The sequence below is a fragment of the Arachis stenosperma genome, chromosome 3 (genome assembly GCF_014773155.1).
Source record: "Arachis stenosperma cultivar V10309 chromosome 3, arast.V10309.gnm1.PFL2, whole genome shotgun sequence".
NCBI classification, from domain to species: domain Eukaryota; kingdom Viridiplantae; phylum Streptophyta; class Magnoliopsida; order Fabales; family Fabaceae; genus Arachis; species Arachis stenosperma.
Genome location: NC_080379.1, coordinates 171,813,861 through 171,841,365, shown reverse-complemented (window position 1 = coordinate 171,841,365; position 27,505 = coordinate 171,813,861). Strand labels below are relative to the sequence as shown.

At 35.6% G+C, this 27,505-nt stretch overlaps 2 protein-coding genes and 1 pseudogene across 2 annotated transcripts; all 3 read right to left on the bottom strand.

The window, feature by feature from the left end:
• Positions 1-9,748: 9,748 nt before the first annotated feature.
• On the bottom strand, positions 9,749-10,648 carry LOC130968161 (uncharacterized). Its single transcript, XM_057893268.1, has 2 exons — positions 10,372-10,648; positions 9,749-10,069 (listed from the first exon to the last, which is right to left on the bottom strand). Exons 1-2 carry the CDS (start codon positions 10,438-10,440, stop codon positions 9,794-9,796), a joined length of 345 nt encoding a protein of 114 aa, XP_057749251.1. The 5' UTR covers positions 10,441-10,648; the 3' UTR covers positions 9,749-9,793.
• A 4,447-nt stretch (positions 10,649-15,095) lies between these two features.
• LOC130967326 (probable RNA 3'-terminal phosphate cyclase-like protein) lies at positions 15,096-18,134 on the bottom strand (annotated as a pseudogene).
• A 6,397-nt stretch (positions 18,135-24,531) lies between these two features.
• Positions 24,532-27,256, bottom strand: LOC130967325 (uncharacterized). The gene is made up of 2 exons (XM_057892137.1): positions 27,043-27,256; positions 24,532-24,803 (listed from the first exon to the last, which is right to left on the bottom strand). Exons 1-2 carry the CDS (start codon positions 27,254-27,256, stop codon positions 24,532-24,534), a joined length of 486 nt encoding a protein of 161 aa, XP_057748120.1.
• Between the last annotated feature and the right edge of the window lie 249 nt (positions 27,257-27,505).

Sequence of the window (27,505 nt, the reverse complement as noted above, 5' to 3'; positions counted from 1 at the left end):
GCAACCAATATTTATTAAAGTTGCTAAAGCATTATTATATGAATAATACATGGTGAAAAGTCTTTTTAAACGAAGGTTAAAAATAATAAAAAAGATTGATTTTATAAGAGTAAAAGTTAAAAAAAAAAAGAAAGAATATCATGTGTAATATATAGTTTTTATAAATTTAATAAGTTTTTATATTTCACCAAATTCTCATTTTTACCAAATAAATTCCCTTATTATATTCTTATTTGAAAGGTACTTGTCGTCAGAATATTATTATAATTTTTTAATTTATTTATGGATAATACATATAATTAATTATAATTTCATTAGCTATTGTATATTATATGATTTATATAGGTCTCATTTATTATTATAAATACTAAATAAAATAATTCATTATTACTTCACAAAAAAGATAAAATTCTGCTTTGCAGAACCTTATAAAGATGCCTTAGTGATTAAGGTCTTAGACAAAAACTACAGTTATATAGTTCTTTCACATAAGTTTCGGATGGTATGATGCATTAAAGATGGCTTCGATCTTCTAGACGTGAAATTTGGATATTTTTTTGATAAAATTCGATGCTGCTGAGGATCGGAATAAAGTCATGCTTGGTGACCCGTGGTTAATAAAAAGACTTATTGTGTCGCTGTAAAATCATGGAATGTAGATTTTCGGCCATATGAAGAGTGCTTTGGATCAACACTTGTATGAATTCGAATTTTTGGGGCTTCTAATCTGATGCTACGAAGAGCAGGCTATGATGCGTATTACTTCCGTAATAGATGTCCTGATCATAGTGGACCAGGCCATTAAATTAGCAAAAAGAGGGAGATATGCCCGTGTATGTGTTCAAATAAATTTGGGATTGCCAGTGATCAAGAATATTATTGTGGAAGGGGTAACTCATGCAATGGAGTATAAAAGTCAAAATCTGATGTGCTTCTTGTGCACGTCATGGTCATGATAAGGCACAATACTTAGGTAGAATCACCACGGAAGAAAAGGGTATCGATCTTGGTGCCGTTAAGATCCAGGTTGGTGAAAAAGTCAACGCCAATTAATGATAAAAAATTCAAAAATTAAATGCAGCGGATCATGTTGTGATATGCGTGGTTGTTGGCGAGAATCACAGACCTAATATGAATGATGATTTATTGGCTAATAAGTTACATGAGGTTCACATTGAAGAGGCAAGCAGGAATGAAGAAGTGGATTGGGAGCAAGTATTAAGGAAGGGAAAATATAAGTTAGGCCAAAAGAAAATGTTTAAAGTCCTAGAAAGAAAATACTCAAGCAAAGGTTCAGATAGAAAATGAAGACTCATGTTGCATGCTCCTCTTGCTGACAGGTCCGCTTCTTCACAAGCAGGATTGGATCTCGAACCATGCTCCAGCAGCGTGGGTTGCGTGTGAGGAATGGAGATGCGTTTGCGATGTTGTCTTCTCACTAGACCCTAGTGTCCCGGGGCTCCTCCCTCCGAAGATGAAAGTCTCACTATCGAATGATGCAATGAGAGAAGGCATGGATGAGGGAGTCTGTCTCGTTATTTATGCCTCATCTTGAGGTTGGTGAACCAATTTTATATTCATTGTTGTTCTATTATTCTATCTTTATATTATGTGTAGTTTAAATATAACAGTTTGGAACATTAATGATGCATCTAATAAGTTAGCCCAGGTGAATTGCAAAGAGCTTGTTAGAAAATTTAAACCTGTCTTTTTTATTGTGGTTGAAACTCATGGACATTTTCAACACTTGAAACTGTTCTAGAAAAGGCTTGGTTATTATTCTATTGGTACAGTGGACATAACAGGACATAAAGGGGTATTTGGTTTCTTTTTACAATGCCGAATGCTTGTTGCAAGTGGGTAGATGCTTTTGATCATTATGTTACGGTGGAGGTTCAGTTAGATAATGTGATTTGAAGGTGTAGTAGTATTTATAGTAGTCCTCATTTTAATACCAAAATTTCTCTGTGGGATTATCTTGTGACTTAGTCCTCGTCTTTTCGTGGGCAATGGATCATTTTTGATAATTTTAATAAAGTCATCTTCTCTCATGAATCTAAGACTTGTCTTTTTTCAAGTCAACACGCAGATCAGTTTGTTGCCTCATTAGGGGATAGCGTTCTATTTGACTTAAAGACTATCGAAAAATGATTTTCTTGGTACAGAAGGATGAAAAATTATGTTGAGGTGGAAAAAAAGTTTGACCGAGTTTGTATCAAAAGTGGATGGTTATCTTTATTTCCTGAGGCTTACGCAAATATACTAAATAGACTTCAGTCTGATCATTGTCCCATCCTAGTTCATTGTAAAGGGCGGTCCCAGCTGAAAAGAAATAGACCTTTCCGATTTATTATGGCTTGAGCTACCTATCTGGGGTATAAAGATATTGTAATCCTAAGAATTGTGGTGGTCTGACTATAGATAGGTACATGGCAAGCTTTCGAAAGTACAAAAGAACTCTCTAAAATTTAATTATAAAGTGGCTGGAAGTGATGGAAGATTCTTCTATGCAGCAAAAAGAGTGACAGTTGATTAAGGATTACAATAACACTCTTGTGCAAAAGGATCTTCTGTGGTTTTAGAAATTTAGAGAGCAGTGAGAAAATTTTGGGGAAAAAAAGACTAATTTCTTTCATGTTCAGACTATAGTGCAGAAGAAGCATAACAAAATTCATAGTCTCTTTCTCTAGCATGGGGTGTGGAAAACGGATCTGGATGTCCTTTGCAGGGAAGCTGGGTCCTTTTTTAAAAGCTTATCCCGCCAATCGGAGGATGTGGATTCGGGATATCTTGGTGAAGTGCCGCTTCCTTCCCTAAATGAGGATGCTTGCTGTAATCTTACAGCGCCAGTTACATTGGAGGAAGTTAAGTCAGTTTTTTTAGTATGCATTCTTTTAAGGCACCGAGTCCTTATGGGTTTCAGGCTTTCTTCTTCAAAGAATATTGGGAGATTATTGGTTTTGATGTTTGGACTATGGTTAGTCAAGCGTTCTCTGGTATGGGTATTAATTCGAGAATGATGAAAACTCTCCTGATCCTAGTCAATAGACGTCGTCCTTATCTCACAGACATTGTTGGGCCCCTTCAAGGAGGTTTTAATCCAGAAAGAGGAACTCTTGACAACATTATTACTGTGCAAGAGGTTCTCGACTTCATGAAGAAAACAAAGTCCAAGAAAGGCACTTGGCCTTTACGATTGATCTGGAGAAAGCCTATGACAGAGTTGATTAGAGATTTCTAAAACATACCCTTGTGAGTTTTGGCTTTTCTACCACTACAATCAATCTGATTATGTATTGTGTCACTGTCTCTTCGTTGTCTATCCTATGGAATGAAGAGAGATTAAATAGCTTCACTCCTAGCCGGGGACTCAGCCAAGAAGACCCGATGTCACCATATCTGTTTGTATTGTGTATGAAGAGATTGTCCTGCTTTATAAATCATCGAGTTGATAGGGACTTGTGAAAGTTGGTTGCTATTTCTAGAGGGGTCCAAAAATTTTTCATTTGATGTTCACCGATGATTTGCTTCTTTACTGTAAAGTTGAAAAACAGCAAGTTCAAAATGTAATTGTTGCTTTGGATAACTTCTGCAGAGCCTCTGGGATGAACGTAAATGCGGAGAAATCTAGTATACAATGCTCCAAGAATGTTTCAACGACAAGGAAATAGATTTTTACCGGGGTGTCATTCATCTGATTCGTCCAGAACTTGGACAAGTATATAGGGGTTACCCTTAGTCACTCTTGGGTGACGCAAGCAGCGTTCAATGATGTTCTGGACAAGATTCGGGGGAGGCTGGCCAATTGAAAAGGGAGATTTCTTAACAAGGCGGAAAGACTATTTTTGATCAATTTAGTAGTGGTTGCGATTCCTTCTTATCGCATGCAAGTATCTTTCTTTCCTAAAGGGATATCCAATAAAATAGAATCTATGATGCGGATCTTTCTCTGAAAATGCGGATCTTTATTTTATTATCCAAACAAGTTATGGATTCAATTATTGGAAAAAAATACCGTTCATCTCCCGGAGATTATTTTAGTTGGTCTCAAGACACGAGCTCTTATGTTTAGAAGAGTATATGTAAAACTTGGGATCTCTTGAAAGACGATTTTGTTTGGTGCATTGGGGATTTGAACAAGAACTTTTGGTTTTCTAATTGGAGAAAAGAGGGACAACTTTATCATGAGATGGATTATGTTCATATTTCTGATTCGGATATTCGAATCTTGGATCTTTGGTCATCTGGGAAGCGACACCTTCAGAATATCTATTCTTCTCTAAACCAGTTTTTGCAAGGGCAACATTCTTTCCTATAATCCGGTTGTGCAGGGAGGTTCAATGGTATGATGGTTTTGTTCTAGTGCGATGTCAAAGGTTTATGACTCTCGTAGTGGTTACTTATGACTCAGTAAGAAAAAGTTTGGTTGGGAGGACTAGGAGAATTGGCTTTGGCTTTGGCGTCAACTTGTTTTGCAAAAACATAAATTCTTGGCCTAGCTTTGTCTTAGGGAGGCTTTGCCCATGACTGTTTTCGCTTCATACTGACCAACAGCTGTCCACAATATTTTTTTGGTCAGGAATAAGATGTTCATTGTATTCAAGATTGTCTAAAAGCTTAACTAGTTTGGCAAGCTTTGGAGATTTCTGATCAACCTCTGGATTTGATGAACTGGTTCTTGCTTCATAACAAGAACACCCTTTTAGATTCTTTTCTGATCTATGGTGGATTTGACATTCCAAGAATAATGAGATCTTTCACCCCACGAGTCTTGGCCCCTGAATAAGGTGACTAGTATGACTTTGTCCTTGGAAAAGGAGTTTCGGAATATTTTTGAGTTGCAACGAGTTTTTATCCCCTCTACCATTAGTGGCTCATGGATTTTTCCCTCGGTGGGTACTTTTTGTGATGAGTTATCCTGGTACTAGTGATCATGTTGGTTAACAGAGATTGGAATGAAAGTTGGCATCGAGGCTGTTTGAGAACGATTGAGAGTCGTAATATTCTGTAAAGAGAGTTGTTTGCTATTTGGAGAGGATATTTTCTAGTCTGGGACTTGGGACAAAGAGATATTATTTGTGAAACAGATTATGTGAATGTCTTTATTCTTGTCAAAAATTTTCAGGATAACTCTGGTTTCGTTGATCCTTTAGTACTGAAAATTCAGGACATCATGTCTTAAAAATGGCGTGTTGATCTCCAGTTGATCTTGAGAGATGCAAATAAAGTGGCAGGCGTCATAGCAAAGACGACAATGAGGACTCATACTCACCAAGTGGAGCTCTCATTGTCTTAGAAGAAATTTGAGAGCAACATTCAGTGGGACTGCCTTATTTCTTAAGTAGTTCTTTATTCTTTGTTTTCTCTTTCTTGTTTGTTTTGTTGTTATTTTTCAGTCACAAAAAAAAAACACATAAAATTTATAAAATGTAATTATATGAAAAATATATATATGTATAGCTCAAATAGGAGATTATTAAGAAATTATAATTTCTTAATTTATTTATGACATATAATTGATTATAATTACATTAATTATTTTATATGAGATAACTTGTATAGGTAATATTATTTATTGTTATAAATATTAATATAGAATAAATATTTATTATTTTTTATTTAAATTTAAATAATAATAAAATTAAATATTTTATTTTACTTAGATTTTTAAAATTTAATAAAAATTAATTATCAAATATAAATATAGCTCTACTATTTTAGTCTCTAATATATTAAAATTATCTTGCAAATTTTTATTTTATTAGAGAGTTATTATTTAATCTAAAATAAAAAATTTGATATATTTTGGTTAAAAAGATTAAAAAATTATAATAAAAAATTCAAGTACGTTTTCATTTTCATATCATTTTTTTAATTATTTAACATAAATTATATTGGATTTAAGGAATCAAATCAAAGAATTCCAACGAGTATGTAATATTGAGTATATAATGAGTTAAGTTTCATTTTTTATCTGATAATAAAAGAAAAACTAAGAAAAAGGTGCAAGTCAATCATGACAACTCATATTTAATTCAGGGCAAATGACCAAATTAAAATAAACAACAGAAACGTTTACCAAATTATAACAATGGAAAAATTGATACATGGATGTCTTGTTTCATTATCTATATAAATTGTGGGAGCCAACCACGGTTCCTAACTACAGATAAACCGTGACTGGCAGGCAGATTTTACTTGGAAGAAAAGCTCAACGTAAACCGTGGTAGGTAGCCACGGTTTACACTTTATGAATGAACGGTAGAAACCGCTGGAAGTAGTCATGGTTTATGAAGAAAGATATGCATGAAACGTGGCTGGCAGCAACGGTTTATGAAGGACCTCCAATGGGCATAAACCCTTGTAACATAGCACGGTTTATGTAGATGGAAAATCTATATATAGGTGAGTGAGATTCAAGCTGGTGAAAAGATCATTATCACAATGTCAAGTGAGGAAAAGAGTGTTCTTGTCTTAGTGCATTGCTCTGGAAAAATAAAAAAAAAAGCAAAAAATATGGTGTGAAGTTCACTGACAGAGAACCGTTGAGTCTATTTGTTAGTTCATCAAGCACTTTGTCGGATGTGAAGAACAGAATCTTGCAGAAGTTTGGGGTATTTGGGAGCAAGTTGGTGAAGAAGATTTTCTACAAGATTCCCATCGCTGTAGTCTCGAGCGGTGTTCAGTATGATACGTTCGTGTTAGCGGCTGACGAAGATATTAGGGTTCTGTTTCATTGCGTAAGGAGTTTTTCGGAGGTCAGAATACCCGAGCTGTATGCGAAGTTGGAGGTTGCTGTCGATAGTTCTGGGGCATCGGCTCCTGTTCATAGCTCGACTGCCGCAGGCGGTGCGTCTTGTTCGGTGCCTGCGATCCGGCCATCTGTTCCGCAAGTTGCATCACCTTTCTTCGCGACTGATTTGGTACGAACGGAGGCAGTTCGTTCTGTTCCTTTCCCTAATCAAGGGGTCTGGCAGCAAGCATTTGAGGGGGAGTCAGGTCGTGCCATAGTTGATGAAGTTCAAGGCTTCGGAGAACCTGATCGAGTAGAGAATGCAATGCGGGACGATGACTCTGACCAGGAGCCTGTAAATATCTTTGGGGACAACGATGATGACACCGGTGCTAATCACATGGACAACAAGCGCCTTCAAGTTCTGGCACACAGCAGTACCCTCCACACTTCTCCACTCTAAACTTGGAGGCTCTGGTGAACACCCGGCGGGAGCTGCTATAGTTGGGGATTCATCTACATAATTTCAGATTGGGCAATCCTTCCAAAGTAAAGATGAAGCTGTTCTGAGTGTGAAGGACTATAGCATCCGTCGAGGTGTTGAGTACCGAATGTTGGAATTGGACCATCTGAAGTATCATGGAAAGTGCAAGGATTTTGGCAAAAGTTGTAGTTGGCTGATTCGGATTTCGCTCCGTGCACGAAAGGACATTTGAGAGGTTAGGAGGTACAACGGTCCCCACACTTGCTTAGCCACATTTATTTCCAGTGATCACCGTCAGCTTGATTACCACGTTATCTGTGCGAGGATATTTCCGTTGGTTAGTGCGGATGCTGCAGTACCGATCAAGGTGTTGCAACAAGCAACTGAAGCTGATTACGGCTTCAAGCTCAGTTACCGTAAGGTTTGGAAGGCAAAACAGAAGGCAGTTGCACAAATATATGGAGACTGGGAAGAGTCTTATTCCGAGTTGCCACGTTGAATACTAGGGGTGTAGTTGACGATACCCGGGACAGTTACTGTGTTGCAGACCTCTCCTGTTCGAGTTGTGGATCAGATTGATGAGCAACAGTGTACTTTCATCGTCTGTTCTGGACATTTTCACCTTGCGTTAAGGCCTTCCAGCATTGCAAGCCGCTTGTGAGTATTGGCGGTACCCACTTGTACGGCCAATATGGAGGCACCTTACTGTTGGCGATTGTATAGGATGGGAACTCGAACATCCTCCCGATAGCATTCGCCCTTGTGGAAGGGGAAAATGCCGAGTCATGGTCATTTTTCTTGTCCAACCTAAGAACACATGTGACGCCACAAGAGGGTATCCTTGTTATCTCAGACAGACATAATGGCATCAAGGCTGCACTTGAGAATCCCGAGAATGGTTGGCTGCCTCCACGTGCTTATCGGGCGTACTGTATCCGTCATGTGGTAGCAAATTTCAGCAAACTTCTCGCTAGGTAGCTATAGAGTCTCGCTTAAGGATCACACATCTGATTGTGGCTACTTTCAAGCGCTCCATTGTCCATGTTGTCACGCCATTGCATGTTGCGCCCACTCGCGGCTTAATTGGGCAGTATATGTACACGAAGTGTATCGTATGAGTGAGGTGTTCAAAGTTTACAGTCACGGGTTTGTTCCGCCCATCCCAGAAGGCCTATGGCCACCATATGCCGGACCAACTGTCATCCCTGATCCTAACATGAGGTGAGCAAGGGAAGGTCGTCCGAGGGCAACTAGGGTCCGCGGTGTCATGGATCGGTCTGCTGAGAACCAGCCCAAGCGCTGTGGCCTCTGTCGACAGCCTGGTCATACGCGGAGGAACTGTGGCCATCGAAGAGATATTGCTGGCGGGGATAGTTAGGATGTATTATTTTGCGTGCTGTTAGGTTATTAGCCTAAGTTAAATTTGTGTCTGTTAAAAGCATTATTGTTATTCATCTATTTCTGTATCATCAATGAAGAATGTTTCTTTCTTTACTTGTTCTATTAAGACAGTTTAATCAGCGTAAGCGTGCTTATATTCTTTAGTGTTAATGTGCTTATATTGTTTAGACAAACTAACTCGAAACGACTACATCATGAAACATATTTAATAGTCACATACATAGCGATAAGATACAACACCGGATAGCAGAATAAAAGTTTAAACATGAATCCAAGAACATAATGAAACAAAGTTCATAGAAAAACGAAAAAAATACAGCTAACTAATCAGAATCCTCATGGTGTCACTCTCGTCATCGTCGAACTGACCAAGAAGGTGACCTCCAGTGCCACATAAAGGAGCACGACGAACCCTCCTCGGTCTCTGATCCACCTGTGGCACCGGTGTCTGAGGCGGAACGGCGCTGAATGTCGAAGCTGGGGTCCCTCCTAACGCGAACCATGGGTCAGATGGAGAAGCTGCAGGCTCGTTCAGGTCAACCAGCAACTGTGGCTGAACATCATGAACAGGTGGCTGGTGCTCGGCATACTGCGAATGAACCTCATCCATCTGTGGCCTATAATTAGTGGCATCATCGTCCCTTAACATGTCTGCTATATCTCTAAAGAACTCTGACTGACTCACAGGATCATCGATGTCCATACCGACTGTCGCGGTAGTAAAGTCGGCGAATACGTTGAAACCACTAGGCCTCAAACAAGGAAACCTTCAAAAAATCCAAGAATGTAGAAGCTGCAGTGGCCCAGCCAAGTTGACAACGTTTCTGTTTGTTCCACGACAAAGACATCTGTACAACCAGGCCAGTGCGGCCGAGCCCCAGCTATATCTACCCAAGTCCTCCAACGATGCCACATAAGGCAACCAGCGAAGGTGGACACGGTTGGCGTTCTTGTCCGCAAACAGCTGAGATGACAACAACATCATAATATAGGCTCGCGCGTATATACGCACGATACTGTCAGTAGCATTTGCTGGCAGAACACGAAACCGCTCATGGAACCATGTGTAGCACACTGTCATCTACGTCACTTTATTCTGCGGAGGTAACTCCTCAAACAACTCGCAGAACCACACCCATGTCGGTCTTCCATTTTCTATCAGATTCTCAAACTCACTAAGGCACCCACTCAGGCTCACAATCAATCGGTAAATCCAGCTGATAGGCCACGTCTTCCAAGGTGACCGTACACTCCCCAAAGGGCATGTGAAAGGTGTGGGTCTCAGGACGCCACCTCTCAATGAATGCACTAAGTAGAGGCTCATCAACCCAGAACCACTGACTGTTCAGCCTAGCCAAATGATACAAGTCCGCGGTTTCCAGATACGGTATGATACGGTCGTGTAAAGGCATATTCTGTTGTCTCCTCACACCGCTAATAACTCTAGTAGGCTGCAAAAAGATGGATAACGAAATCTCAACACACAACAATACTAACAACTTCCACTAATATCAATAATAATAATAACCATAACAAGAACAGCGAAAATAACACTAACAATAATACTAACACCTTAAACTAAAAAAATAATTCTAACAATAACAAAAATTAGAAATTTAATAAATATAAAAAACCCACATTGATGATAACAGGAAAAATTTTCATAATAACTGTTAAAATAATAATATATCATCTAGCATTAATAATAACAACATTAAACAAAAAATAATAATAAAAATGTCGTTTAACCAACCTCTTGGTCGATAAATCCAGCCACATGCGCGACGCCATTTAACCGGTACATGCGAGCTTCTTCTTCCATCGGTTCGCCACTCAGCTGGTTCAGAATCTCAAACAAACTACTAAACCAAAAAACTATCTTTCTCTCTCACCCACCAACCTTCTCCAAATTTTTGCAACCTCACAAATGATCTGCCCTCACCAGTCACGGCTTCTCTATTTATACCTACACACTCATAAACCGTGGTTGCCTCTAGTGTTTTATGCACAAACCACTTCTTTCATAAACCGTGACTGCCTCCCACGATTTATGTATTGCTCTCTCCACAAGTAAACCGTGGCAGCCTCCCACGGTTTACATTCAAATGCTCTTTAACATAAAACTTGGCTAGCAGGCACGGTTTATGTTCATTTAGAAACCGTGTTAAGCTCCCACAGTTTCTATATAAAATGTAACAAGACATAAAGGTATGCACTTTCCAATTGTTGTAATCTGTTAAAGATTTCTCCTAATTGTTTTAAAATGGTAAATTGCCCTTTAATTCATGCCTATAATTGATTAGAATATTTATTACTAGCCACTAAGAAATTACAACATTTATGTATCCTTAATTCCTTGTACAGTTTTAGTTTGAAACGAAGTGGTACTCTTGTGTTAATTAGTGATATAAAAGTACTAACTATATGTTTGAATTAACAAAATTATTGTGATAGCAAATAATTTAATTTTTTCTGTTTTATTTGAGAATTAATCTTTTTGAAACCAACAACGAAGTTTTATCAGTCATAAGAAAAAGAAAAAAAAGAAATATACAAAAAAGTAAAAATTCATTAATTATTAACTGAACAAAAAAGCTTATATTTTTTTTTTCTAAACCAATATATGCTTAATAGAAAATTCAATGGATGTTAGAGTTAATTTTAAAGTTAGTTGGTTTAACAATTATTATAAATATAATTATTCGTATATTTTTTTATGAGTGAATACCTAATTTGACCTCTGGAAATTATTTTGAAAGGACTACGAAGTTCTTGACAAAAAAAACCCAATCCGTTCCTGATTTTTTTTGGGATTGATTATCTCATGCCAATAAAAATAACATTGATTTTTTTTGGTACAGGGTTAATCAGTCCCATAAAAATAAAATTCAAGGATCGAATTGGATATTTTTTTTGTCAAGGGTCTCGTTATCTTTTGAAGTAATTGTCAAAGGCCATTTAAATTTTTTTTCTTTTTTAAATGGTTTTAATTTTTAAATAAATAATTTTATGATGTAATATTAAAATTTTCACAATTGAAAGATTTATATAAAATTACAACTTTATGTCTTTCTTTCTAAGAGACTCGTCATGTTAGCTTGTAAATTTTTGAAATGAGTAGTTTTATTATATAAATAAATTTGAATTAATTCTGTTAATTTGTTAGCTTATATATGGTTCATGTATGCGATTGATTATTGTATATTTATTATAACCTTACTTACACTACACTTGTAGAGTCAACAAATTAAAAGTCATTTAATTTTCTCAACTCTAATTAATAAAATTGGTTTGATAAAATGTTTAAAAGCAATAAATATTTGAATAACTGCAAGTAGAAGTAGTCTTCAAATATATATATATATATATATATATATATATATATATATAAAATATGATTTTAGTATCAAATTGAAGTATCATTAAGTTATTTAAATCATATGAATATCAAAATTATCAGATTATCTTAAAATATTATAATTTTATCTTCTCACTTTAATATATAAATTGTATGCATAGTATCAATTTAATATATATATATATAATCTACTGTAACTTTTTACTTACAAAACATGCATGAACCGACATTGGAATTATGAGATTCTAAAATATTAATCTATTTGAACCGACAAAATTACAATTTATGTAGATAAAAAATAAATTTGATGAATTTTTAAAACTGTCTATTACACAAAAGAAACCACGATTTATGAGAAAAATTTGTTGCAGTCTAACAACCAGTATAAATCACAATTTACGTAAGTCTTATGCTAGATGCACCTTCATGTTTGATAACTTCTCCATTCTGGATGCATACAGCACCATCTCCATATTCTAGTTCTTCCAAAGGATGGGTCACTACCTATAATGTTGTAACTTCGGCAGGGGTATTTAATTTTCCTAAGAACTTAATTTGACAACCCCAATCTTAAAACAAAAATCTGCGATCTCTAAATGAGCATAATTGTATGAAGAAACTATATCATTTAACTTATAATTCGTTGGCAATGTCGTATTTGTTTGAAACTATATTTAAATTAATAAATTAATTGTTTCATGCAATGATTGACATGCTTGTTCTTAAATTTTTGGATCCATAGCTACAAATACAAATATAACTCTATTTTTTTCCTAGGTGCATTCTTATTGATATTATTATTAATATCTTTTTGAATATAAATAACAAATATTGATAATATTCATCTAATTAATTATAATGTTCTTTTACAAAAAATGTTTATTTATAGAATAAGATGATATATATAAGAAATTAATTATTTAAGCAGTTAGTTAATATATACAAGTAATTTTAATTAAATATAATTTTTTAAAATAATTTAATAAAAATAGATTTAATATTTAAAAATTTAATATTTAAAATTTTAACAAATAATATGCATTTAGTAATATAACATGTTTCCAATATACTAGGGAAAATTGGATTAATAAGTACTCTTCTATACAAAATATTTTATGTAAGTACTCTAAGTAAATAAGTACTCTGTATAAAATTGGATTAGTAGATAAGTACTCTATCTTATTATATATCTTAATGTTTATAAATATTCTATTCAATCTCATTCTACAATTGTGGTCTTTCTCTTTGACTATGGTAGTTACAAATTGGATACAACTTGTTATAAATCTCACCATTCACAACTAACAACTCTGGACTCTGAAAAATGCGGAGCACAAGTTAAAAAGGGGAAGATAACAGAGTTAATCATATTTTCATTATCTACGTGTAAGTATAAATATGTGGCTAAAAATAAATTAATATGATTAAGAAATTGAGCGGGAATGAAAATCTACAAAGTAGTTAACAACATTTAAAATAAAGGGGTACTTTATTTGTTTAGTTTCAATTCATTCACTATTATGCAACTCAAAACTCACTCATAATCATTTGTCATTTCTATATAACATAGTTGATCAACCAGCATTAGAGGCAAAATTATATAATTGAGTGAGGGGTAAAGTTAAAAACATGTAACTAACAAAATTGGATCCGAGCTAGACGAACTTCACTAGTATACAACACCCCCACTTCCCTTTTCTTGAGACCATGAACAATGATATGAGATAAAGCAGCCAAGCTGCAATTACATCTTTTTCCAAGTTCTTCTTTCGTTGCAGTTGATGAGATATCCAATACATTCAGTTAAACAGTATATGTGTTCAAAGCAACTAATTGAAATAAACTATTCATTCAATCAAATAATATGTATTCATGGCAAGAATCCAATTCATGGAACATAAAAGAAACAATAAAAAAAATCAACAAAGGCACTTAATTAACATTAGGAGCATCTTCCATAAGACGTTCTATCTTAGCAAAGGGTGACTCCGGAAAATCAATCTTGCTGCAAACTCGGATTGTTGCCGCCCTAACCTTTCAAAATCGACGTATACCACAACTACTACAATGTTGTCATCGAAACCCTTTCTAGCAGGGCAAGGATATCTAACAAACTCTCATATGTGATATTCTTGGCTACTTTTGCTTTCTTTTAAACCACCTTGATTAACTTTGCAATCCCATTTTGAAGATATATAGACAATTCTAACAGCCTCCAAAAGTTCTAGGTACCAATTATGATAAATCGGTCACAGCTAAGGATAAAAAGCAAGATCAAGGTAAGGTCTGCCTTGAGATAACTCCCGAATCGCATCTTCTTTCGGGTCTACGAATTCTGAGTATTTCAAATTGGCATGCCTTACTTGCCAAAAAGAAAGGGTTCAACCAATTTTATTAAATACAATAAATCAGTATGACAGAAACAGAATTATAAAAATAAAACGAAAACATAATTTAAAACCTTCAATAACAGAATTATAAAAACTAATTAATTCATATACAATGGTAAGAAATTTTCTTAAGCATATGAATTAATTAGTTTTTGTAATTTTATTTTTGTAAGTTTTAAATTATGTTTTCGTTCTGTTTTTGTAATTCTGTTTCTGCCATACTGATTTATTGTATTTAATATTTAACTAAATTGGTTGAATCCTTTAATTCTGACAGGTAACCAGATCTCTGGGATATACTCAGAATTCATAGACCCCGGGAGTTATCTCTTACTTAAAGTCTGACCCTGATCTTGCATCTTATCCTTGGCAGAGGTGTGACCGATTTATCATGTACCAGGTTTTTGGAAGCTGTTAGAATTGTTCATATATCCCCAATAATGGAATTGCAAATTTGTTAATCAAAATAACCCAAAAGAAAGCAAAAGCAACCAATAATATCACATATGACAGTTTGCTAGATACCCCTGCCCCCGCTAGAAAGATTTTCTATGACAACATTATTTGAAATGTTTGAACGGTTAAGGCAGCAATTGGGGAGACTGGGGAGGCTGATTTTCCGGAGTCTCCCTTTGTTAAGATAAGTCTCATGTTAGGAGCCTTTGTTGATTCTTTTTTGTTGTTTCTTTCATTTTCCATGAATTGAATTTTTGCCATGAACACATACTGTTTGATTGAATGGTTTATTTCAATTAGCTACTTTGAACACCTATACGGTTTGACTGAATGTATTGGATATGTCAGCAACTGCAACAAGGATGAACATGGAAAAAAATGTAAAAATGTAATTGCAGCTTGACTGCTTTATCTCTATGGAGGTAATGACCAAATCAGTACCCGAAAGATTCAAACACTGACATTTTGGTACCTAACTATTGTTATTTACAAAATGGTACCTGAATGTTTTAAAAATTTGCCAAGCGTGTCCTCATGCTTATCGGACCATGGCTCCAACGAGTAAGATGCTTATGTGTTCACCGGTTTTTGTTGAGTTGGAATTTGTAATTAAGAATATTATTCCAAACCCTAATCCCTCATCGTAGCTCCCTTTCCCTTTTCCTTCCTCTCCCCATGGCAACCCCCTTCCCTCTTCCTCTCTCTCATATCATCTCATCTCTTCTCTGTAATAAAAAAGAACAATAATCTAATATCTCAAAATTCCATTCTTTCAAAGCAACTACAAACCAAAACTTTTGATTCTCTCTCAGATCAGAGAAGAACAGAACGAGAATCTGAGAAGACGAAGAAGGAATAATGGATCTAGCACTAGAGGAGCTATAATTTCTGAACATCCCAGAAACCCACCGTCTTTACCGTTGCTTCACCATCTCTGCAATCCCCAAAATCTTCAAGCGTTTGTTCATCACTTACCTCTGGGTCACGCTTTTGATGTTCATATGTAACTTTGGTTTCATGATTTCCTTGGTTTTGCTTATTATAGCAATTGATACACAGAATTCGTTTCTGCAGTTTTTCACGGTTATTGTGGGTGTGTTGGTCATTGTGAATTTGGTGGGATTGTTGGTGCATAACGTTTTTTACTATTTTCCAGAGTTACCGTCATCAAGAGATTGATAAGAGTGCTTTACATGATCATCTTGGTAAGTATTTTTGGGGGTTTGTAGGTGAATTTTTTCTTTTTCTTTTTTTTTAATGTAATTGATGGAATAGTGTAATACATTTGGAAAGAAACACAAATGGTATTGGTAAATTGTAATTTGAATTGTGATATTGTGTTCTGTTGTGTATGCTTCTATCTGTGCCTTTATATGATCTACGATGGGAGGGAGAGGGAAGGGGGTAGCGATGGAGAGGGAAAGGGAAGGGGCTGCGATGGGGAGAGAAAGGGAATAAGGGAGTGTGTTGGGGCATGCGATGGGCATGGAGGGGCAAGGGGAGGGGAGGGGCTGCATTGGGCAGGGGAGGGCTACGATGGGGAGGGAGATGGAGGGGGAGTTTGCGTTGGGGAGGGAGGGCTTAGGGTTTGGGGGGTGGTTTGCCATGTCACCAAAATACGGTGGCCATGTCAGCATAGTATTTGCAGAAGATTTGCTCCGGCGAACTCGTGGGTACGCTTGTCAAATTTTAAAATCTTTTAAGGACCATTTTGTCAATAACAATAGTGAAGTACCAAAATGTCAGCGTTTGAATCTTCCGGGTACTAATTTGGTCATTACCTCATCTCTATGTCATTGTTCATGGTCTCAAAATCTATGAAAAATCTTGAGAACACAGAGCGCAAAGCAGAAATAACAGATCCTGCAGACACGTTAAAATATTACTACACCACCTTGAGCAATCTCCCCAAGCAAAATATTTGCAATTCTGCTACCAACATCATCTAGAGGCATCAAATCTTTTTTTGAATCATCCTCAAGACCAGCTGTTTCTTCATGCTTAGTATGAGAAACAGCTGTACCTGCAGATATCAAGCAACCGGTAGTAGTCTCCGCTACCAATGAAATCCCATATCCGGGTGAGCTGGGTCATTAAAGAACTTGATAAATATTTTTGCTTTTCAAAATTCAAATTAATCATTGGAAACATACTTTTCGGCCTGTGGACCTGATCCGTGGAAGATGTGCAAACCTGATAATAGTGGGATTGAAGATTCCACAGGCAGCTCTAATCATTCTATTTTCAAACTGAGGACACTGGTATGTAATTCCTCTAATCTTCTTAACAAATCCCTCGTCAGTCCAATTCACTGCCTGCAAAGTAGAACATATGATATAACAAAATTAATTCTAACAAACTAAATCAAAGGAACCAAAAAGTCCCAGCAACTTACAGATAGACTCTGAACAACAGGAAGAGACAAAACAACTTCTCCACCACCATTCGGAGGTACTCCACGACTATATTTTAAGACTAAGACCTTCGGCAGTGACACCAAAGTGCTTTAGCATGGGCAAAGCAGTAGACAAAGTATCAACTGATGGATCCTTAGAATCATTTGTGATCCCTAAAAACAACATTATGGACAATTTTAATTCAAATCATTAGAATATATCCTAAATGGTCCTTATATTCTGGTTTTCTTTAAAAAAATAAATTAATATACTTTCCGTACTTTTCCACCTTTCCTGTTAGTTTCTAACAGGATCTAGAAAAGCATAATCAAAATGAAAATCAAAGTGTCAAAATCACATGCTGAGTACTAGTCTCCAACCATACATAACAAAGGAGTGCCTCAGAATCTTCATTGTAAGTCCTAAACTCCTAAGGGCAATAATAGAGGACATATTCAGTATGAAATTCATGAAAGCATATCATAAATGTTATACCTTTGAGGGGCTTCTTGGCAAACAAACCAAGAAGGATGAAGGGCTCTAGGAAATAAGCAATAGAGTGCGAGACACACCGCGTGGGGACGGTGCTGTGTGCCGCCAATAATAATGCCGGGTTTATACTTCAATTTGGTGCGTGCAAATCAGAACGAAACCTAATTAATATAGAAGGAAGTAGGAGCTACTAAAGAGCATGGTGTAGATATGTATAGATACCGGTTTCATTGATTTGGACGAGGCAATCATAGGAGACAGTCTGAAACAAGCGAAGGAGGGAGATCTCATTGTTGTGGAGGCCAGACCAAGTCTCGTCGGCACTAATATCATCAATGATGATGGGAGTTGAAGAGAGAGTAGCCAGAAGAAGGAGCTGCCTGAAGTTATGTCTTCCTTTCAGCCTCTTGTACTCCGTCTTCATCCTCTTTAATATGTTTTTCAGCTTTCACCATGAAGTCTGAAGAGGCAGCGGAGGCTGACAGAGCTTGGTGATCGAATTCAGCAAGGTTGCGAGAATGGAAAAACTGGTCGATAGACGGGTTAAAAGGTTCAGTAGTCCAATATAAATTTCTAGATATCTAAATTCAATTATTCAATGACAATAAAATTCAAAATTTCTCTTCCAATTTGTCTATTTTTCATCATTGAAAGTTCACATTCAAAGTTGAACACATAAAAGTTCATGACTAAAATTAAAATCGAAATGCACAAATAATCAACAACTAAATATAAACATATACATAGCAATGAAGCATAAACATCTCAAAACCAGAAAATTCCAGCAGTTCAGCACAATTCACTGAAGCATGCACCATAGCACCATCAACAATTCAGAATAAAAAACCCAGCAAACAGAATCAATAACCCAAAATCAGAAAAAATCAGCATAAACAACCCAGAATAAGAATCATAGCATAAACAACTCAGAATCAGAGAGTCCAGTATAAACAACGTAGTACAGCACTATACCATATAACCAAAATTCAGTTTAAGGGAAGGGAACTGACGGCGACGGAGGAATGGGAACAGCCGGCAAGGAGGAGCTCGGACAGAGACCGAGAGAGAGAACTCAAAAAGTGACGTTAAGTTCGGACAAAGACAGAGAGAGAGAGATCGAAGAGACGACAACCGAAGAACGATGAGAGGAGAAGAGACGAGAGGACACCTTTCTGCGACGGCGACGGCGACGAGAGGTGGAACAATGAGAAGAGGGATGGACCGCCGAACAGAGCTTCCACACTTTACGCGGCACCCACGGTCTATCCTGGAGGAGAAGAGTTCAGAGATAACCTTGAAGAGGGATGGATTGGTGGCTGCGGGCTGAGGTTTGGGGATTAGGGTTCCTCAATCTTCTCTTCTTCATAGTAAGTTCAGAATTCAGAGAGAGGAGAGAAAGAGAGGGGTGGGATGGGGATTAGGGTTCAATTATTCAGAGAGAGAGAATGGTGGGATGGCCGGGTATTTGGCATTGCCCATTGGGCTTTTTTGTTTTTTTGTTTTTTAACCCAAAACGGTGCCTTTTTGGAAGGTTATCAGTATACTAGGAAGCGTTTCAGGTGAAACACGGTACGATCGTGGAAGTTCAGTATGATGGGTACGAACAGGTTTTAGGGATCCCTTTTGTCATGAAGTGAGAGATTGAATGACCATTATATCCCATAATGCAGTTTGGAAAAGACAGTAAGAGACAGCTTGGCAATAAAAAAGAAAAGTGGTGATAAGCTGAGGGATGATGGGGAGAGGAAAGGAGCTCGGCTTTAATGGTGCGAAATGTGTGTGTGTTGGGTAAGGATTGGTACGTCTTGATTGGATGAGAAGAAGCGTGGGCTTTGTATATGCCTGCAGGAGTAAAAGATCAAGGTGAAATGGTACTATTTATGGTCATCTATTTCATTACTTACTATAATCACCATACACTTTCAGCTGAACTTAATTTCAATGCTATTTCATCATTACAGCTACAACTCTATGTGGATACTAACACAATACCATTGCCCTTATCCATTTCAGAATAAACCACAATTCGACAGTGTCAACAGTGTTCTCCCAACTACACACAATACTGCCTTTTTCGCACCACTTTGGGACCCTATATTTTTGCCAATATTCTTGATCCCAAAAATTGCCCAAACCCTCCGTGAACCAACCATGGAGATAGAATCTGCTCGGTAGAAGTGCTGTCATGCTCATTCTCATAAACCTGAATATATAAAGAGTGGTGGGTGATGTGATGATTGAAAAGAAATACATACACCTCCTGATTAATTCCATTGTAAATTACTAATTGTTGGAGGAATTTTATAGTTAATTTGGTATTTGTTTTTAAGTTTGTCCAATATATCCTCCCCTAATTTACTTATTTTTCTTTTTATGTTTTTTTTTTTAATTTTATGTGTTTGCTCTATGGTTGTTTTATAGCATCTTATGTGGCTATGAATAATGGGTTTCAAATATGAGTTTTTCGTTTTTTTTTTTCGTTGACTTGAATAATGTTTATTTATTTAGTAACAAAATTGTTATAACTAAATAAATACTACAGCTATTCTTAGTGCAAATTTGATCACTTACTTTTTTTTATTTATCTAAAAAGTTTTATTTTATTTCATCTCAATTATTTAAAATCAGGGAAGACTAAACTTCCAGAAAAGTATAGAGGCATATCTAAAACGCTTTTTATATACTAATCGGACGGATTCTAAGAACATGCTATATTATTAATTGTTGAGGCTATGAGGCTATTAGTTGAATTCGACCAATCTATAAAAATAAAATCTATAATTACAGAAGTTTAATTATGGTCCAACTACATCATTAATTACCAAAAATATAAAATACATGAAAATTGAAAATGTCATGGATCAACATCAAATGATAAATCATTCGCAGCGCTAAGGTTACTGACTTTTTTTTTTGGGGTCTAGAAGGTTATTGATTTTGAAACCGAGATAAAAAGAATTTTTTTTTTTTTTTTGTCATACAAACACAGTCACACATCCACTCACACACTAACCTAACTACCACTGTTAGGAGTCGAACATATGTGGCTTTAGTTCGAGGCAAATACTTATGGTTGGATAAATTATTCTGGACCTCGTTAGGTGCAGAATCATATATTTGCTGACAAAGAACACAAACCCTGACCAAAACCGCAACCATGTAGAGTTGGATCCAGCTAGAATGAGGATTGTAAAATTTCATGGCTGATGAATGGGTCAAGATCCAAATCCAAAGCACAGGTCTGATCTATTTCAAGCCCACTAGCTACGTTGACCTTAATTCTAATTTAATTAGGGCCCAAAACTAAAGGAATTGATTTGTGAGAATGGGATCAGAATTAGTTGGCTCGTCTCATCTCTTTTTAGTTTTTACACACAGTGAAAATGACACACATCCACTAAATTCACTTTCTCTCTTTCTCAATTCTAACACAATGCAACCCTACTGATACGGAATAATAATGGTGTGTGAAAATGATGATGTATATAAACATTGATTTAGATAAACAATAATGACCTCATATATATAACCTTATTTGAGATAGGGTTCAAACCAATATTTACTTTAACTCTTTTTTGTATTTTTATTTAAAATTTATGACTTCGTGACTTCATTATAAGATGAAGCATAATAGTAAACTTGAACAAAATTAGCAAAAAAGTGGGTCATTGTCATTCCATCCTTATTTCTTAAAAATAAATAAATTGGAATTTGGGACCAATGTTAGAAAGGCTAATGGTACCGGATCATTTGATGTCAGATACTCTGCAAAGTGGTAATGAATTAATGTTGGTTGGACCACACAGCCTACAAAAGGGTGTCATCCATTGGAAGAATCATCGAAACTTTTGCAGTCCACATACACTAGAGAAATCTTTCTTTACTTATTATCTACATTCTGTTAACTACTACAATCACAATATTTGTTTTGACCGTTTGCTGCATCTTTTAGACTTAGTTTGGCAATATTTTTACTTTTTAAAAGTAGTTTATAAAAATTAATTTTTAAAAGATAATTTTAAAAGTTGTAACATTTATGTTTAGTAAATTAAATTAAAAATAATTTTTAATAAACACAAGCAACAATAATTATATTTGGTAAAATAGCTTTAAAATTTAAAAATGCTATAATAGACATAAATATAAGTGTTAAATTTAAAAATTAGTTAACATACGAGATTATATTAAACTTTTAAATTTTAAAAAGAACAAACTAATTTTAAAAAACTATACCTTATGTGCTTTCAAAAATATTCTGATTTTTTAAAAATTGTAAACACAAGCAGATAATATTTTTGATTTACCAAACACAAAATGAAAAGTTTGAACTTTTAAAAAGCACAAACACCTTTTTAAAAGATTTACCAAACCAAGCCTTATTCTTCTTAAATTTTATCAATTCATCTTATTCTCTCCTCTCCAAAAAATGAGGAAATAATATCTTTACTCAAAAAAATTACTCGACTAATTTTTTTACCCCTATCATATTATTCGTCCTTTTTTTGTCTTCTCTCATTTTATCCTATCCTAATATTATTGTCTAAACTCTAAAATGTTTCACTTGGATCAGGAAAAAAATTAAGTAAATTAATGATACAAAAAATATATAAAAAATTTTGTCATTAAAACTGTAAAATGGAAAGGCGACGAGATCCCCGTTATCCTACCCAAAAAAGGGAAAAGAAAGGTGGCAAGAGACAAGTAGGCAAGTATGAGCCGGTAATATATACGGATTCATTGTGGGATTTTTTTAAATAAATACAAATAGAGGTAATTTAGAGCATTTTAACATATTTGTACAGTATTATTTTTTTGTTTATACTGTAAATAAAATATGCGTATCACATTTGTACATGGTTATGATACGTAATATATTTCGTTTATACTATAAACAAGATATACACACATTTATTTTGTTTATACATACAGTAAACAAAATAAGACTTACACGCGCCTATATAAGTAACCATTTTATAGCCTCAAATGTCACTTTCCTTCCCCTAACCTTCATTTCTCCATTTGTCGGACGTTTTTCTGATATTTTTTCGATACTCAAACGTTATGGCGCACGTAGATGCACAAGACGATGACATCAACCACCTAAATGCAACTTAGCACATCGCGAGAGCAGTCGACTTCCAGGTTAGTGTTGATGTTTTTATCTTTTAAATAAATAAGCATATGATTATAGTTAGAGTATTTTTATAGATTTAGTATTATTATACATGAGTAGAATTATTTTGGTAACATAAAATAAGTTTTTTTTTTTCACGATATTTTTCAACCCGACAAGTCAATGATTAATCCGTCATAATATTGAGTTCCATTTAAGTGTTTGTCGCTAGCCAATGGGTTGTTGCATGAACAAGAGACATGATTCGAATCCCTGATACTAGCTTAAACAGACTAGTGAACTAATTACTAAATCAACCTAATTTGGTTTTAACATAAAATAAGTTAGTTGGTATGTTATTAACATTTGTTAGTTGTAGAATGTATTTTTAGTAAATGTTAATTAATTAATTAATTTAATTAATTTATTAACTGTTTATTACGTTTCCTTATTTCTTTAAATCGAAGTTTATATTCTTAATTTTTCGAAAACATAATTTTAATTTTTTGGTTTCACTAAAAATCTTCTAAAATTTTTAACAGAGTATCTCCTAAAATTCGGATTTAGCCACCCTTGAAGGGTTCATCCAAACCAAATATCCATCAACCCTTCATAACTTACTAATTTTTTCGATCATTATTAAGGTAACATACAAACAGTTTAATCGTTACTAATACAGTCAAGCATATTCCAAACAATTTCAGTTGCAAAAATTAGCAAACAGCCTAATAATTCAACATTTTTAACAATCTCAGAGTCTAATATAACATATTCTAACCTATCCTAACCACCTAAATTTACTAAAACATTAGTTAACTTGATAATCAAAAAGAAAATTAAACCAACAAAGCAGTTCTATATCAGATCAGTTCATACAGGACTATATAAGTATACATCAATAAAACAAGGCTAACACCAAAGATCATATTCAAAATAAGAATGCTTATAAATCAATTACATTTTTATAAAATAAATGAAGAAATTAAAAAACTAATTCAAGTAACTACTAAAACAATAAACAATTTCAAAATGATTACCAGCCTGGTCTTCGTCTTCATGAAGGTCACCGACCCACCCGTATACTTCAATGACCTAGGCAAAGCCCTGTTAGCGACATTCATCAGATGGCGACGCTTGAACCCGTCGTTATCTCTAAAATAGACCCCCCAGTTCATGCTTGATGTTTCGATGGATCCATGATGTCAGGTTGGTCTTTCCTTGACTAACATTGCTCATTATTTGCAGAAGTCGTCTGGCTACCCAGTGGTCATAGATCTCCCTAATCATGACATTGTGTTCTACATCCCATTTTGAATTTCAACTGCACAAAGTGATTCACCAAGATTAGTTAGTCGGAATAAAATATAGTTCAAATATAGTTAATTAATTCAAACCAAATTGGGTTCTTACCGCCCACTTCTAAAACTAACGCTCTCTGGTCTCAGCAGAGATCTGTGTGTAGATCAGTCACGGGTGGTCATACATGGACTTAATGACCTTGGATATATCTTGTGTGCAAGCATTGGGGTTTGGTGCAAACCTGTCAGAGAAAAAATCTCACATTAACAAACACATAAGATAAACAAACTTAACATGAACAAACTTAAGATAAACAAATTTAATAATTAATATTAAAAAGTTAAACTAACGACTGCATGTCATCGGGCTAAATCTTCAACTGAATGACGGGCAGTGGTGGAAGAAAATCCTATCCGGGGGTATTGGAGGAACAACCCACCACGGGCTTTGTCGATGTCGTCGTTGCATCTGCAGAAGGCGTAGTAGAAGGAGGCACCCGATTCGGATTTAGGACCATGACAAATTGCTGGTCCGATGGACCCGCATGTAATATCGCAAAGGTCGACGAGGTAGGCAGGGTAGAGGATGATGACTGGGCAGCCCTGGATAATTCGGTAGAAGCCCACCTTTTACCACGATCACATGACTCACTCGACCTACTTCTGCTACCTGTCGTTATATCTGTACAGTGAATATATTAATAACATAACAAATACCAATAAATAATAACATAAGGAGAAACTCTATAAATAACAAATAATTCTAAAGTATTTTAGTTTAGTAAATTAAAAAAAAAATTAATTTACGATTAAATAGAACCGTTAATTTTAATTTTAATTTTAGGTTAGGATAATAGTTTAGTAAATAAAACACCAACTTAATAAAATAAAAAACATAAACTAAAATCAAAATAATTAATAAAATTAACAATTGCACAAAAATACAGCAACCCAACAATTAATTATAATAATTTTGAGAATATAATTTTAATTTTTTCGATTTCACTGAAAATCTTATGAAAATTTCGACAAAATCTTCCCTAAATTTCGGATTTCTCCACCCTTCAAAGGTTCCATCCAAACCAAACATCTATCAACCCTTCTCAAATCAGTTAATTTTTTCAATCATTATTAAGGTAAAATACAAACAGCTAAATCATTATTAATACAGTTAAGCATTTTTCAAACAATTTCAGTAGCAGTAATTAGCAAACAACTCAATAATCCAATATTTTTTAACAATCTCATAGAATAATCTAACCTATTCTAACATATCCTAACCACCTAAATCCACTAAAATAGAAAATTAAACCAACTAAACTCTACTAACTAATTAATTAACTTGATATAATAGAATTTGAAATAAACAGAGTTCAAATAAAAAACCTTGAATGCAAAACAAGAAAAAATGTAGAAGGGGGGGTGGAGGTGCGGTGGCTGGGACGTTCAGCAGCAGCATCAGAGGCCGTAGCGGGGACGTTTGCGAAAGCGGAAATGGAGGAAGAGGTTGACGGAGAGGAGAGATGAAAAGGTTAGAGAGAGAATGGGAGTGTGAGAGGTTAGAGAGAGAGACGAAGGTGAGAAGTTAGAGAGAGAGAGTGAATTCGAAACAAGGAAGGATGGGGTTCGTCACTCCAATTTAGGACACCATTACTGTCGGATTTACCAGCGGATACATCCGACGGTAATGCGGGGCGGATCACCAAAATGCAGCGTTACGTTAAATGTATCTACCGTCAAATTCTTTCGACGGTAATTCTGACACTAAAGTTGGCGTCTATTTGTTGTGGTTTTCCGCTAAAAATTACCGTCGGAAGCGACTATACGTCGGTAATTATTTGACATGATGAATTTCTCATCAAACTCGACAATAAATCCGACGGTTCTCAGTGTTTTTCCTGTAGTGAAAGGACTAATTCGATTGATAAAATATTTCAAGGACGAATTTAGAGAAAGTCTCATTTTTCAAGAATTAATTTGACTATTAACCTATAATAATAATGTAGTTTTCTAGTCTGCTGCTAACTATCAATTGCAACAGATACATCATGTAAATTTTTCATGTAAATTTTGTACTCCTAGAGCTAGACAGTTAATTATACTAAATTGTTTTGCATGTATATCATTCTAAAGTCGGTTAAATTGTGAATGCTACTAAAATTTAACTTTGGGCAATTTACACAAATAAAATAAGTATATTTCAAAATTATATGAATACAACAATTAAAAACCTATTACATACGTGTACAATTATGTGTTTATATAAATCGTTACATTTTTACGTTATTTACTTGTTTTCACATAATTCGCTATATTTATTACAGTTTACGTTCAAACTCTCTTAAAATATAAACGGTTACACTCCTGTCGTATTTTATGTTTAAACTCTTTTAAAGCACAAACTACCATATTCCTATCGCGATTTACGCTTAATAAAATTCAACTTCTTGAATTTGTTGTTAGCTGTTACGATTTATGAACAGATGAAATTAATATGTATATGAGATGAACGTTATTGTCCAAATTTACAATTTCAAACCAAAAAGATTTAACGTTCTTGTGATGGACATGTATTTAGACCCTAATTAAAAAAAAAAAAAGGCATAGGACTGTCTCGTCTCTTACTTTCCATGTATAATTTAACATACAATAGGATTAAAATAATTACACATTGATAGTAATACTAATATATATATAAGAGGGTGGTGGCAGGGGAAAAAAAAAAGAAAGAAAAAGGCACGTTATGTTAATGTTACATGGATTAATTTAAATAATTATACTTAGGGGTAAGTACGATTTTGGTCCTTTAAGTTTAGTGCCAGAATCGAATTCGTCCCTTTTGTTATTTTGCTATTAAAGTCGTCCTTAATGTTTTTTTTCGTATTAAAATCGTCCTTTTTATTTTTTTTGGACAAAAATACCCTCACCACTACCAACACAATTACCTCCTCCACCACCACCACCACCAACACTAACACCACCGCCACAACCTCCACCAACACCACCACCAGCACCATGACCACCACCAACAGCACCACCACAACCTCCCCCTCCCCGCCCCCGCCTCCCCTTCCCCTTCCCCCCACCCCGACGTCCCCTCCCCCTCCCCAACACCACCACCAACGCCGCCGCCATCCCCTCCCCCCTTTCCCCTTCCCCCTCCTCGCCTCCCCTTCCCCCCACCCCCACCCCGCGCGTCTTCCCTTCCCCCCACCCCGCGTCCCCTCCCCCTCCCGACCTCCCCTTCACCACCACCCCCACCCTGCACCCTCACCGCCACCCCCCACAACTCACTGCACCGCCACACCCACCACTCCCACCTCCACGCCCTCCCCGACACCGCACCTTCACCGCCACCCCACACAATCCCAACATCCCCGCCTT